General features: G+C 30.2%; 3 protein-coding genes across 3 annotated transcripts; all 3 read right to left on the minus strand.

Annotated features, from left to right (window-relative positions):
• Positions 1–1,367: 1,367 nt before the first annotated feature.
• LOC106778509 (probable protein phosphatase 2C 8) lies at positions 1,368–2,494 on the minus strand (the record flags this gene model as incomplete). The annotated part of the gene is made up of 4 exons (XM_022776239.1): positions 1,368–1,694; positions 1,994–2,041; positions 2,135–2,224; positions 2,363–2,494. Coding segments are annotated over 4 exons (381 nt in total), but the record flags the coding sequence as incomplete, so codon positions are not given.
• Positions 2,467–3,069, minus strand: LOC111240689. The gene is made up of 2 exons (XM_022776224.1): positions 3,023–3,069; positions 2,467–2,780 (listed from the first exon to the last, which is right to left on the minus strand). The coding sequence occupies exons 1-2, from the start codon at positions 3,052–3,054 to the stop codon at positions 2,498–2,500; spliced, it is 315 nt and encodes a 104-aa protein (XP_022631945.1). The 5' UTR covers positions 3,055–3,069; the 3' UTR covers positions 2,467–2,497.
• A 3,071-nt stretch (positions 3,070–6,140) lies between these two features.
• On the minus strand, positions 6,141–7,441 carry LOC106778511 (two-component response regulator ORR21-like). The gene is made up of 5 exons (XM_014666485.1): positions 7,315–7,441; positions 7,076–7,225; positions 6,688–7,005; positions 6,476–6,552; positions 6,141–6,374 (listed from the first exon to the last, which is right to left on the minus strand). Exons 1-5 carry the CDS (start codon positions 7,439–7,441, stop codon positions 6,141–6,143), a joined length of 906 nt encoding a protein of 301 aa, XP_014521971.1.
• Between the last annotated feature and the right edge of the window lie 5,195 nt (positions 7,442–12,636).

Below are 12,636 nucleotides of genomic sequence, written 5' to 3' on the forward strand. Positions count from 1 at the left end.
AGCTTCTAGTGAAACAGAAAAGGGTTATTGGTGGTTTTGGTTTTGGTTTAAGTTTAGGTTATGGTGAGTTTGTTGGTGGTGATAGAAGTGGAAGTTATCAGGGTGACGCCGCTGGTTGGCCTGTGAGCATTTGATGGCGGCCATAAGGGAGTTACAGATGGGGGGATCATGGTCGGAAGAGAGGTTGAAGACAGAGAACACTGAAGCTGTCAGAAGACATGGCATTATCGTTCACCAGATCAACAAAAAGTTAACGCCGTCCATATTTAAGGAAAGAAAAACATATTTAACCCGAAAAAAACAGTGCATTGTGATCATAAAATTAACAAATTTAATACTTATTTAACTTTGGCCTATATAATCATTTCAACTTGAAACGAAAACACTAAAATTAGCTTTTAGTTCTTTCATTAATGTAAAAGAATTGTAGAATATTATTGGACTGTAACTATGTTTTCAGAATGCTATGTAGTTTTTTTTTTTTAATGAAGTTGTTTACTTGATTTAATTAAATTATTTAATACAATTTAAATAATAAAATAAATAAAAATTATAAAATAAAATAGAAATTACCAAACAATATGATTAAATTATTTTACATCAAATTAAGTTTTATTTTATCTCAAATTATGTTTATGCTATAAATAGTGTTGTCAAAATGGGTTGTAATATGTGGGCTAACCTGACTCACTACGGGTTTGAGTCGGGTTGGGTTTAAAAAAATGTAATTATTTTATGCGGGCTAGTTTTCCACCCGGCTCACTCAGAATCTGACTCACCGGATTGAACCCGTGGTGAGTCGGGTCGGCTCACCAACCCACTTATTTGTTCGCCTTTTGTACATGTTTTTGGATTACGCTTGGATTGCATGATTAAAAACTTATTTAGATTTGAATTAAAAAAAATTGTAATTTTTTATTTTAAAAAAACTTATAATTAAATGAGTCACTGTTTAACCCACCAATTGTACTAATACAACATGTCAAAGGTGTTAACTAGTGGAAAAATACCTTTTTATGATAGGTAAAAAGGACCTATTATGACAGGTAAACTCTCATCATAGTTTTGGATATCATAATAAGTCTGCACATTTTATGATAGACTAAAAAGCCTATCATAATAGATCCAATGTATTATGACATACTTTCTGTCACCTATCATAATAGGTCCAATATATTATGACAGATACACCTGGATTTACTTATAATATTAGTGTTTTATAATGAAGATTTTTTCACCCATCATAATATATATAACAATATATTCTTTTCAAAAATAACCTTTTCTTACAACATTGATGTCCCCACACTGTCAAGGTCAAATGAGCACGAAATGTAGCAGAGCTGTATATAAGTAATGAACTGAAATCAAAGATGCTTTTGCAACAAATTGGTCTTCACTACACTTCAACATGCATTACAATAACAACAAGTTTCAAGAGTGAGAAACTAGTTGGTATGAATTTAGCGCCACCATTTGTTTGCAGTGGGAAGAAATTCATATATTTTACATTGCTTTTGAAAGCAGCATCCGAGAACAAAATCCATAGTAGCTGGTACAACACATGGGGATCGTGCCATGGATTATTTGTGCTTAAATACAACAATAATGGCAGTGCAGTTATCTTTACAGCGACGCTCACGGACAACCTCCCTTACAAGAGGACGGCACACGGTGGCAACAGGTAGCCCCTCCTACAAAGGTTCAATTCAATTTTTTCTAATGTAAGACAGCATCTGTAATAAGTGAAAGAACATAAAAAGAAAATGTGGTGAGCCTATTTGTGAATTATGCAGGTCGTTTGATTGTAAAACTAAAAAGGGCTCGAACTTAGTAAAAGAAAAGACCCTCGAATGGAGATTTTTCTCCTTTCCTGTTCACATTGCATTCACTAACGAATTCATTATGTTCCTTTCTACCTTTCATTGGTGTTGGAAAAATTGCACACCTCTTTTCAAGTTACAAGATAGGAAAAGATATAACAGGCACTTACATCCAATAACTTCTGAACAAAATCAAAAGCATCACTGGGACCAAATACCTGACAAACAATTTGCCATATTCATCTCAGAACAGCAACTTCTAACCCAGAAAAATGAGTAAAGGAAAGTCTAGGGGAAACAAAGAGACATACCCCCCACAAGCCATCATAGCCAAGAATGATGAAATGCTCAGTATCTGTAACTTCAAAAGTATAGACATCCGGGCTTGCAACAAGGCCTACCTGCAAACATAATTCTCCTCAAGATTACAAACATATTAGGGCCAATAAATGGACTTATTTACTGGTCTAGTTGATGCTATAAAGAAGTTATCTATAGATAACTAACAAAAATAATGCCTATCTTTGAATGAGGCAAACCTTTTTAAACTGGCGATCTCCAAAAGCTCTAGAAACTTCAAGACGCCCTAACAATCGTTCTGCCTTTGCACTCAAGGGCCAATCTCCGTCTGGTCCGAAGAAACCTTTGCACGTTTCCGTTACCTTTGGGGAGGCCTACGCCCCATAGAAACTGTCTACCTGAGACTGTCCCCCGGCCCGTAGGTCCTGGCACAAGGTTAGAATTCTAGCTCTTCCAGAGTGTATCTCACTGATGGCTCTGGCCCCCCCAGAAGAAGGCCTTCTTTGCCCTCCACCTAAGCTGCGTAGGAAAAGCCCAAAGTCAATCCCAGGAAACAGTGAAGCTTCATAGGATCTTTCTGTCCAGATGCAGGTAGTCCACATCTTCACAGACATGTCTATTTCACCATCTCTGACAGACATGTCTATTTCACCATCTCTGAGCTCACAAAACCCCAAGAAAATATCATACAAGAAAATGTATCAAATATCTGTAGATAAAAGTTCACTCTCCACCCAATGATTCTAAACTAAAACGAAATGCAGAGAGTGAATGCCTCAATCACTACTGAGTTCAAAGAACAATTCCAAAGGGGTACCATACTAGTTAGAACTGGTCCTTCTATATTCTGAGTAATTTAAGTTGTCATGGATTAGTGAATTTTGAATAAATAAATGCACCTTTCTTGTCCATCTTGAAAGAGTCTTGGCATCTCCTATATGAGCAACTGCAACCTAACAAATATCAAAAGGGAAAAATATATCAATTTTGACAATTTTATTGCAAGATTGCTCAAAAAAATATCCATAACTATACTGCCTATGATGTCTATCTACAGTAAGCATCAGAAAGAGGCAGTATAAACAACGAGTGACTAATAACAGTAAACTTACTCTTTGTCCCAATACCCAAACACATACTGCTGTAGCCCCATCCTGCCATCCTCCTGAAAACAGTGACTAAGCATCACAAGATATGAATCAATTCAGAATAACACATCATTATTAGTACAGGAATCGATAACAGCAATGCTAAAATAAAAATAAAAGGTGCAAATGACCTTGCGTGGTGGTACATTGTTGCCAAAGCAAAGCACATAAAGGAATATTAGATGGGCATTTGAAACCAATGAACTTCGAAATTGAATAAAAAACAAGATTAATATACTTATATAAACTAAGCTTACACTAGATTTAGCATTTGTATGACAGAATGTCAACAAAATTTCAAAGAATTGAATCAAAAACTTTACCTTCAGCACTTTCTTGAAGAAGAGACTCGTCGGTTTTGAGGAAACCTAAATCAGAATAAAAATACCAAATGACAACTTATTATGGCAAAAAATACCTAGAATATTTAACAAGGCAACTAACAAAAGGAGGAAAGCAATCGGGCCACCACCATCAAAAATCTTACCATTCCACAATCAATTACTATAAACTTTTTGGAATAATCATAAATTGACACTTTGACACGGAAATGATGTTCAAATATTATAAAAGAAATATTGTCTAAATATTATTATTCATACTGAAATATAAAAAAAAGAAAAACAAAGAAAATACTTAAAATAATGAAGCAGATAAAAGTAGATAAAAAACAAAATTGTTTACATTTTTAAACAAATATCACTGGAGGACACAAGAATTCTTTTGGAATGATCAGATCATCATCTGTAAATCAAGCTAATTATTCCTTATTAGTTTAATTGAGACTCATGCTTCAATCAACGTAGGGAACTTTAGACTATTTTCTTAACAGACATGATTCAAGACTTACCCTTTTTTTTGGAAGACAAAGATTAATTCTCAATCAAAGTTATTAAAGTTAATTATAGTAGTGTAGTAGTGAGGAGCAGCCACAGGCAACCTCGGTTTTTTATCATTTATTTGCATGTTTTTCTTTATCTTGAAACCTGTGAACTTTTACAATTAATTAATATGGTAATGCCATGTATTTTTCTAGTTTTTTTAGTATTTATACATAAATGGAATAAATTGTTCAATCTATATGTAAAAATTAAAAAACTGAGAGTCATCACACTACTCTATTCTCTCTCCAACATTATTTTCATTCAAATTATAAATTACACATCAAATATAGAAAATAATAACAGATATTTTTTAATTAAATAAAATTATAAAATTAAAACTAGTATAAATATTAATTTTAACTCGATAAAATGAGATGGTATGATAAGAAAAATGTGAAAACACAAACTCAAGCTTTGATAAAGATGCTTGAAGTTATGGAGTTAAATTCCAAGAATTTAATAAGCAGAAATTCTACTTCAATAATGTCGAAGCTTAGTGGGAGTGAATTAATTTCAATATTTTCTCATATTTTTATCAACACGGTACTTTTCTTGAAACTAATTAATACAAGAATTAGAAAAGACAATAAAAAATAATAGTGATAAAGGAAAAAAAGGCATGATTTTTATATCTCAATGACCTTAAATTCAAGAAAAAAAAAATAGTTTTGTTATCAATAAAAAATTCTAGAAGTTGTTGATTTCAATCTTACGTTAGATATTAAAGAGGATTTTGGTCTTATCCACTCTTTAACTATATAAAAAGATATCTAACTTTATAAACTCTATCACACAAAAACACGACTAGAACTACTATCTAGTTACAAAGCAACCACAAACCTGGAAATAATCTGGTTAAATATAATAGGGCTAAGTATGTTTTTCGTTCTCCAACTATTGGTCGTTTTTATGTTTAGTCCCTTTTTCAAAGTATAGTACAATTTAATCCTTCAACTTCAGAAAACTATGGTTTTAGTCTTTTTTATCAAATTTTTTAAACTTTATTTGCTGTTTCAAACACGTTACATTATAGCATTTGGATTGTTTACACATTTTGACACATTTTTGCTTCAATGTTAACTGAGAAACGCGTTTGAAAGAGGGACTAATACCAGAGTTTTCTAAAGTTGAAGGACTAAATTGTACTATACTTTGAAAGAGGGACTAAACATAAAAACGACCAATAGTTGGAGAACGAAAAACATACTTAGCCCTATTATATTTAACCAGATTACATAAAAATTTGGTAAAAAGGACTAATACCAGAGTTTTCTAAAGTTGAAGGACTAAATTGTACTATACTTTGAAAGAGGGACTAAACACAAAAACGGCCAATAGTTGAGAGACGAAAAACATATTTAACCCAATATAATATTACTACAACAAAAACATTTTAAAATCTTTTGGAGCATAACCTTTGATAAATTTTTAAAACTTTGAGAGAAGTTGATGAATCTTTAAGAGCACTTGATAATATTTGATATAAAAAACAAACTTCTATATTTTCTTTAATTGATTGCGAAAAGATCTTCTTTATTGACGCTCCTTTCCTAACGACATCTGACATCAATTATATTAACTAATAATAGGCTATTATAACTAATTTTTTTTAAAAAGATTGTTTCTTGAAGATAATTATTATACACACTATTCATTAATTGTAAAAATTAATGTAATAAATTATAACAAGAATATAACCAATTCTGATTAAAGACAGTCAATTATTTATTATATACATTTAATGCTATCTATTTAGTTTTGATGGACTATAATCATTTAATACTTTTATTAGTCAAACACGAAAATAACGTAATGTTAATTTGAAACCATAATATCAAGAACAACTAAAATATTCATAAAAAAAAATCTACAAAACTGAATAATCCCTATTACATTTAACTGTATAAAATTTATACAAAAAGAATTTAAAAAAAAAAAAACCATTGGATTCCTACATATAAAGAAAAACTAAAACTGATAGAAACTCATAAAAAGAAAGACTCCATCCACTGCTGCATTTGCTGCTGTTCTTGCAATGTATCCACTGACACATTGTTAGGCATAGTTTCCGAGGACTGTGGAAAAACAAAGTTAGCAGTATAGGGAGGCATTGGGTGATCAAGTGCCATATTCAAAGCTTCTTCTGCATGAAGATGGTTATGCAGTGGTATATCTGTAGCAGATTGCTGAGGTTTTCTCTTCAAAGTATTTCTATATTTCTGCCAATCAATGTTGTAAATGTTTAATAAATAAAGGATCTACGAACCAAAAATTTATTTACTTTGAACATGTGCAAGCAAGCATGTAAAATGACACAAACCTGTAAGTGACTACCAACATGGTTTCTTGTCAAACCAGGCATATTCATGAGCTCAAGAACTTTCTTTGGCACAGCATCTGAAAGGTAACAATAAAAACAGTTTCTAAATTCATTTTATCCTTATTGCATATGGACTAATACATACATCTCATAAATTAAATCTAAATATTTGATGAATAGAGAAAAATAGAAGAAGGGCTAAAGAATCATACTAGCAAGTCCAATTTGATTGACAGCTTTGACAAATTTACCATGCAGTTCTGATGTCCATACCATACGAGACTTCTTTCTCGAATGTGATTCACCAACATTATCAACTTTTCTTGAAATTTCAAGAGTAGAAGAAGAAACAAATTCAGAATTCCCGCTAAAATGATCTTTTCGCATCCTATTCTCACTCATGGACTTCCTAACAACATGTGTCCACATGTTCTTGAGTCGATCCTCATGCAAAGGCTTGATCCAATAATCACAGCCTCCAAGTTTTATACTCTTCATTATAGATTTCTTGTTATCATCCCAAGACATCACTGCAAAGTAAACTTGATCAGTTAAACAAGTTCAAAATCTAAGGAAAAACATAAAAGATTAGTTACGTACTGATGATAGGAACATCAATTTCTTGGTTGGCAAGTAAGAATTCATAGCCATCCATCTTTGGCATATGAACCTCCATCAGTACTAAATCAATCCCCACTTTTCTTTCCTGCAAAATCTCAGTAGCAAGTAGCGATTCTGTGCATGTGATAACTGCAAACAACCTTAAAATTATCATTAACAAAACAAAATATTATCTCTTATTTCAACAAATAGTGATCAATTTAGTATTCTATACTAACCTTCATAGCAATATTCCTTACACATCTTCTTGATGAATTCAAGAACAGTACAGTTAGTGTCAACAGCGAGTATCCTCAGATTTGATGGAAATTCACAAAAAGCCTTCTGAAAAGAAATTTTGGCCATTGCTCTCTAATCTCTCTTTGACCATAGAATGGAATATGCAAATGAAAAAACATGTAAACATTACCATCATTTATATTCACATTTTAAAATTCATTCGAGATATGGTTTATTAAAACTATTCTAACAAAATTATTTAACCTCTTTATTTTTCTTTTCAAAATAATGATAGACATTTAATATTAGTTAATTGTGGTAATTGAAAAAATTAGTTGGAAAATGCATGATCCAAATTAGTTGGTCCGTTTATTTTCTTTTTACTTATTTAAATAACTTTAATGACTTGTTCTTGAAGAATTGAGTATAAAAGATTAAAAGCATTTATGAACCATTATTTTGAAAGGCAATCTATAAGATTTTATTTCCAATTAAGATTTTAGTTTTGTAAAAAGCTATTCTAACAATTATTTAACCTTTTTATTTTTCTTTTCAAAGACAGTCAATTATTTATCATAGACATTTAATATTAGTTAATTGTGGTAGTTGAAAAAATTAGTAAACTTTGGTAATTGAAAAATGCATGAACCAAATTAGTGTGTCCAGTTATTTTCTTTGACTTATTTAAATATATTTAAAGACTTTGTTCTTGAAGAATTGAGTATAAAAGAATAAAAATAAAAGATTTATTCTTTTATTGGATCCTAACTGTTGATTTACTCTTTTTATCATCTCACATGTTTTTTTGTTTTTAAAGACTGTAAATTATTTATCATGCATTTAATATTAATTACATGTCTAACTAAATATAGGTTTCAGAAATAAAAGGAAAAAAGATTTTAATGAAGAATTTGTTATTTAGTTTATTGAAGAAATAAGTATAATAAAAAAAATTAGCTACATTTATAAGTGATTATAGGTTTCAAAAATAAAAGGAAAAAAGGTTTTAATGATGAATTGATTATTTAGTTATAATTGAAAAAATAATGACACTGGGTCATTAAAAAAATTAGTTAGAAAAAGCATGAACACTCAAAATGATAATAGACAAGCATGTAATTAGAATTGGAAAAATAGTTAAATACTGTGTCAATAAAACTAAAAAGATGAAGTTAGATTTAAGTAATATATAAAATAAGATCACCTGGAAGGTCTTTCCTCTGTGATTTTCGGAAGTAGGTGCAGTGTCGCCCATGTTCTGAAGAATAAGGTGGAGATAATACATCAAAGATTGCACAGGAAATCAATGCCTTAAAAGTATGTATGTTTCCTCCAAGGGTAGGATAAAGAACTGTGGTGGGAGTTGTTGCTTTCATCTCGGTATCTTTGACGAGCTTTGCAGATCTATCTGGCAAGAACAGATAGGTTGAGGGCAAGAAAACAAAAATTATTAATGATTAATAATCCAACCGATTCCCAAATGGGGTAAAATTTTATGAAAAAGAGAAACATGATAAGTAAGACTATAAGGTAATAACCTTTAATTTTCATAAGCAAAGAAGATAATGAAATAAAGAGTAAGTGCCTAATATCCTGAATCAAACAAATTCGGGGATGTTTGTTTTATGTCATCTTTTATTCCCAAGAATGATAAAAGATGAATACATATGTTTTGAAATATATGTCTGTGTGTGGATTGTTGTGAACAGGGGATCCAAAGGAAAAAAATATCCTCACTATCTCCATATTGATTAGGAAAAACATATCTTTACAATTATAGGTCTGAAAACCTATCAGATTGTTACAAATAAAGATGATAAAAATGTAATGTTTGACCACTATCGATAAAAATAACTTTTTTATTTTCTTACATAGTTCAAATTGGTATCAATTTGAGTTTATGATTATGCAAAATTGACTCTCAAATTTGAGATGAAACTCTTCAAATAATGTAAGGAATGTTTAGATGTTCTTAGATAAGTATATAGGTTTATATGATACTAGTTTGGGGGATTAGAAGTTGGGAAGAATGAAGAAAATTGGTAAAGATTGGTGTTGATCATAATTTTGTAATTATTCTGCAAAATTATGTAGTTCGCTAAGAGTCCTTCGTTGACCGTTCGACCTTCCTCTCGTGTTCGGTCTTAACTGAGTTCTGCTTAGGTGGAACTTCAGTTAATGACCGATCGTTACACTGATGGTTGATTTTAATATAGTATTCAGTTTTAATTGTGTTCGGCCTATAATGGGCCTTGCATGTTAATGACCGTTCGGTTATATGTTAGTATTCATTTATGTATATCTTTCGGACATACTGTTGTAACGTTCGGTCTTAAATTAGAGCTCGGTCCCTTAGTGGGGCTCGGTCTCCTTTTAGGAGTTGGTCTAATGTTGATTATCGGCCTTGTTATAGAATTTAAATGTTATAGTCTTCGGTCCCTCTCCTAGTGGTCAGTCCTTAATAATATTTGGTCACTTCTTTAACATTACCTAAAATGGACCGTTCGGTCCTGTTCTTGGATAGTGAATGACCGTTCGGTCTCGCACTAAATGTTCATTCTAAGTTATATGGGTTCTGCCTAAGTTCTTGGTATTCAATCTAAGCTCTAAGTGTTCGGTTGTTCTAAGTGTTTGACCCTCAAACTGTATTAGGCTTATGTTTGAGCCCTACTCTTCAGATTGACTGTTTGGTCATATTCATAGGTGATAGTTGTTACCGTTCGATTTGACCTTTCTAGGAAGCTTTCGGTTCGTAAAAGGATTATGGTTATATTGTACTTTGAGTGTTTACTTCGGTGATTTAAATATATTATGCATGAGAAATAATGTTGATATTGTAGTGTGGTATGAGATTTCTAAAAGTAGATATGAAAGAGAATTTCAAGGAGGAATGTCTCGGTGTTTGGTTTTGATGTGGTAGTAAGGTATAAATATGGACATCATAATCCACGACGTTCATCCTGACATTTTAATGGTTACTAAGTCTCAAGTAGAGATGGGTAACACAAGTCGTGAGAATAGCAGAAGGCCCTAGTCTAAGGGGGGAGACATTAGATGAGAGATAACGGGCTAACCTCGTGTGACAGTTGTTGAATTTTCCAGTTATTACACCCACGAGTGCACGAACGGCCAAAGCTACATATTCATACCAGTCCGGACAGTCAAAGTAAAAGGGTCGGTCAATATGTATATATATGTTTTATGCATTGCTTATGAGTGTTTTATCTATTTATTGAATTATATGTTACAATGACTATTAAATTACACTAGTTTACCCTTCTTTTCTGTTTTGCCATGTTCAACCATTCGGTTTATCCTTTGCAATGATCATCCTATGGGTGTGAGCAGTGGAAGAAGAGGTATCGGTGGAGCAAGCTCTGGAAAAAGAAGATCCACCAGTTTAGTACAGATCGTTCGGTCTTGTATATATTTTTACTTTACATTAGGTTTTCGTTTAAAAGTTTTAATATTAGAGTTATTTTTAGATAACTGTACCGTTAAAAAAAAACTTTAATCTCTTATCGATAATTGATCTATCTTATTATTATATGTGATTATTATATAATATAGTTTATTTAATGACAGATCAAGTAATTAGAAATCATAAAAAATAAGATTAAAATAAAATAAATAGTATAAAAGATTATTGCTTTAGTTATTCTTTAATAATTTTTTAAACGATCAAGTGATGAGAATTATAAATAGATAAAAGAAGAATAAAAAATAGTATAGAATAAATGATTTAACATTTTAAATATAAATATTATGTAATAATAAATATATTAAAAATACATTAGAAATTAATTTAATAATGATTAAAATGAATTTAATGATACACATTAGAAAACTTAATTATTTATTTATTTTAAAAGTTAAAAAAATATTTAAATTAATTTTTGAGAATGCATATCATGAATTAATATTTTGAATTGATATTAAAATTTTAGACGTGAAAAAATAGTTCTATATAAGAACTAAAATAATAATTTATCAGATATTAAATGGTAGAGTTGAAATATATGATTATTATAAAAATCAATTTAAAAAAAATCAAATACATAAATTGTAAAATAATTTTTTACATAGGATGAATAATTTGTATTATTACTATTATATATATATATATATATATATATATATATATATATATTATTAATTTTTCACTTTTTATTATAAAAATAACGTGAAATGAGTGTAGGTCTATCAATTTATCAAAACCAGTTAAGCAACATGAGACTTGTACTGTGAATAATATGGAAGACAAAAAAAATAAGAAAAAGAAAGGACTCTCATGTATTAATAACTTTTTTCATAATTTTTTTTAACAATAGATTACATATTATTATTTTATTAGTTGTTATTACAAGCCACACGTTATAAATAAGTTATCAAAAAGAAATTATTAATAAATCAGTTTAGAAAAAGAAAAGACTAATCGAAATGAAATGAGAATGATAAACTACATTTATAATCACAAAGATTAAAATGTAATAATAGATTTCGCTTCGTTTAGAATTATATAAGATTTTTCATTTTGTTTAGTTTTCATTTCTATTTATAAGATTTTTCATTTTATACATTCTTTCAGATTTTTTTTTTTTCGAAATAGAGATCTTTTTGGGAATCATTAATTTTGCAGGCATTGATTCTGGATGCAAAGCGGAGGGAACAAAGCGACTCGCCGGTTGATCAGGTGAGATGTTGACAAACATCATACATGCGTACAAAAATTAGAATGACGTACAAAAATGAGTTATTATGACGTATAAAAATAACGTAAAATGAATGTAGGTCTATCAATTTATCATTACCAGTTAGCCAACATGAGACTTGTATTGTGAATAATATGGAAGACAAAAAAAATAAAAAAAAGAAAGGACTCTCCTGTATTAACAACTTTCCATAATTATTTTTTAACAATAGATTACATATTATTATTCTATTGGTTGTTATTACAAGCCAGCACATTATAAATAAGTTATCAAAAAGAAGTTATTAAAAAATCAGATTCAAAAAAGAAAAGACTAATAGAAATGAAATGAGAATGATAAACAACATTTATAATCACAAAGATTAAAATGTAATAGTAGATTTCGCTTCATTTAGAATTATATAAGATTTTCCTTTGTTTAGTTTTCATTTCTATTTATAAGATTTTTCATTTTATACATTCTTTCAATTTTTTTTTCGAAATAGAGACCTTTTTGGGAATCCTTAATTTTGCAGGCATTGACTCTGGCTGCAAAGCGGAGGGAACAAAGCGACTCACCGGTGGAAGATTGATCAGGTGAGATTTTGACAAACATCATGCATGCGTACAA

Source organism: Vigna radiata, unplaced genomic scaffold, assembly GCF_000741045.1.
Source record: "Vigna radiata var. radiata cultivar VC1973A unplaced genomic scaffold, Vradiata_ver6 scaffold_23, whole genome shotgun sequence".
NCBI classification, from domain to species: domain Eukaryota; kingdom Viridiplantae; phylum Streptophyta; class Magnoliopsida; order Fabales; family Fabaceae; genus Vigna; species Vigna radiata.

Bases quoted from the DNA above. Each gene is read 5' to 3' on its own strand.
- LOC111240689 (XM_022776224.1), bottom strand. From the start codon at position 3,054: ATGCCAAGACTCTTTCAAGATGGACAAGAAAG. The intron at 2,781-3,022 runs GTGCATTTATTT...TTGTGAGCTCAG, and splicing joins TTTCAAGATGGACAAGAAAG to AGATGGTGAAATAGACATGT.
- LOC106778511 (XM_014666485.1), bottom strand. From the start codon at position 7,441: ATGGCCAAAATTTCTTTTCAGAAGGCTTTTTGTGAATTTCCATCAAAT. The intron at 7,006-7,075 runs GTACGTAACTAA...TTTACTTTGCAG, and splicing joins AATTGATGTTCCTATCATCA to TGATGTCTTGGGATGATAAC. The intron at 6,553-6,687 runs GTATGATTCTTT...GTTACCTTTCAG, and splicing joins CAATCAAATTGGACTTGCTA to ATGCTGTGCCAAAGAAAGTT.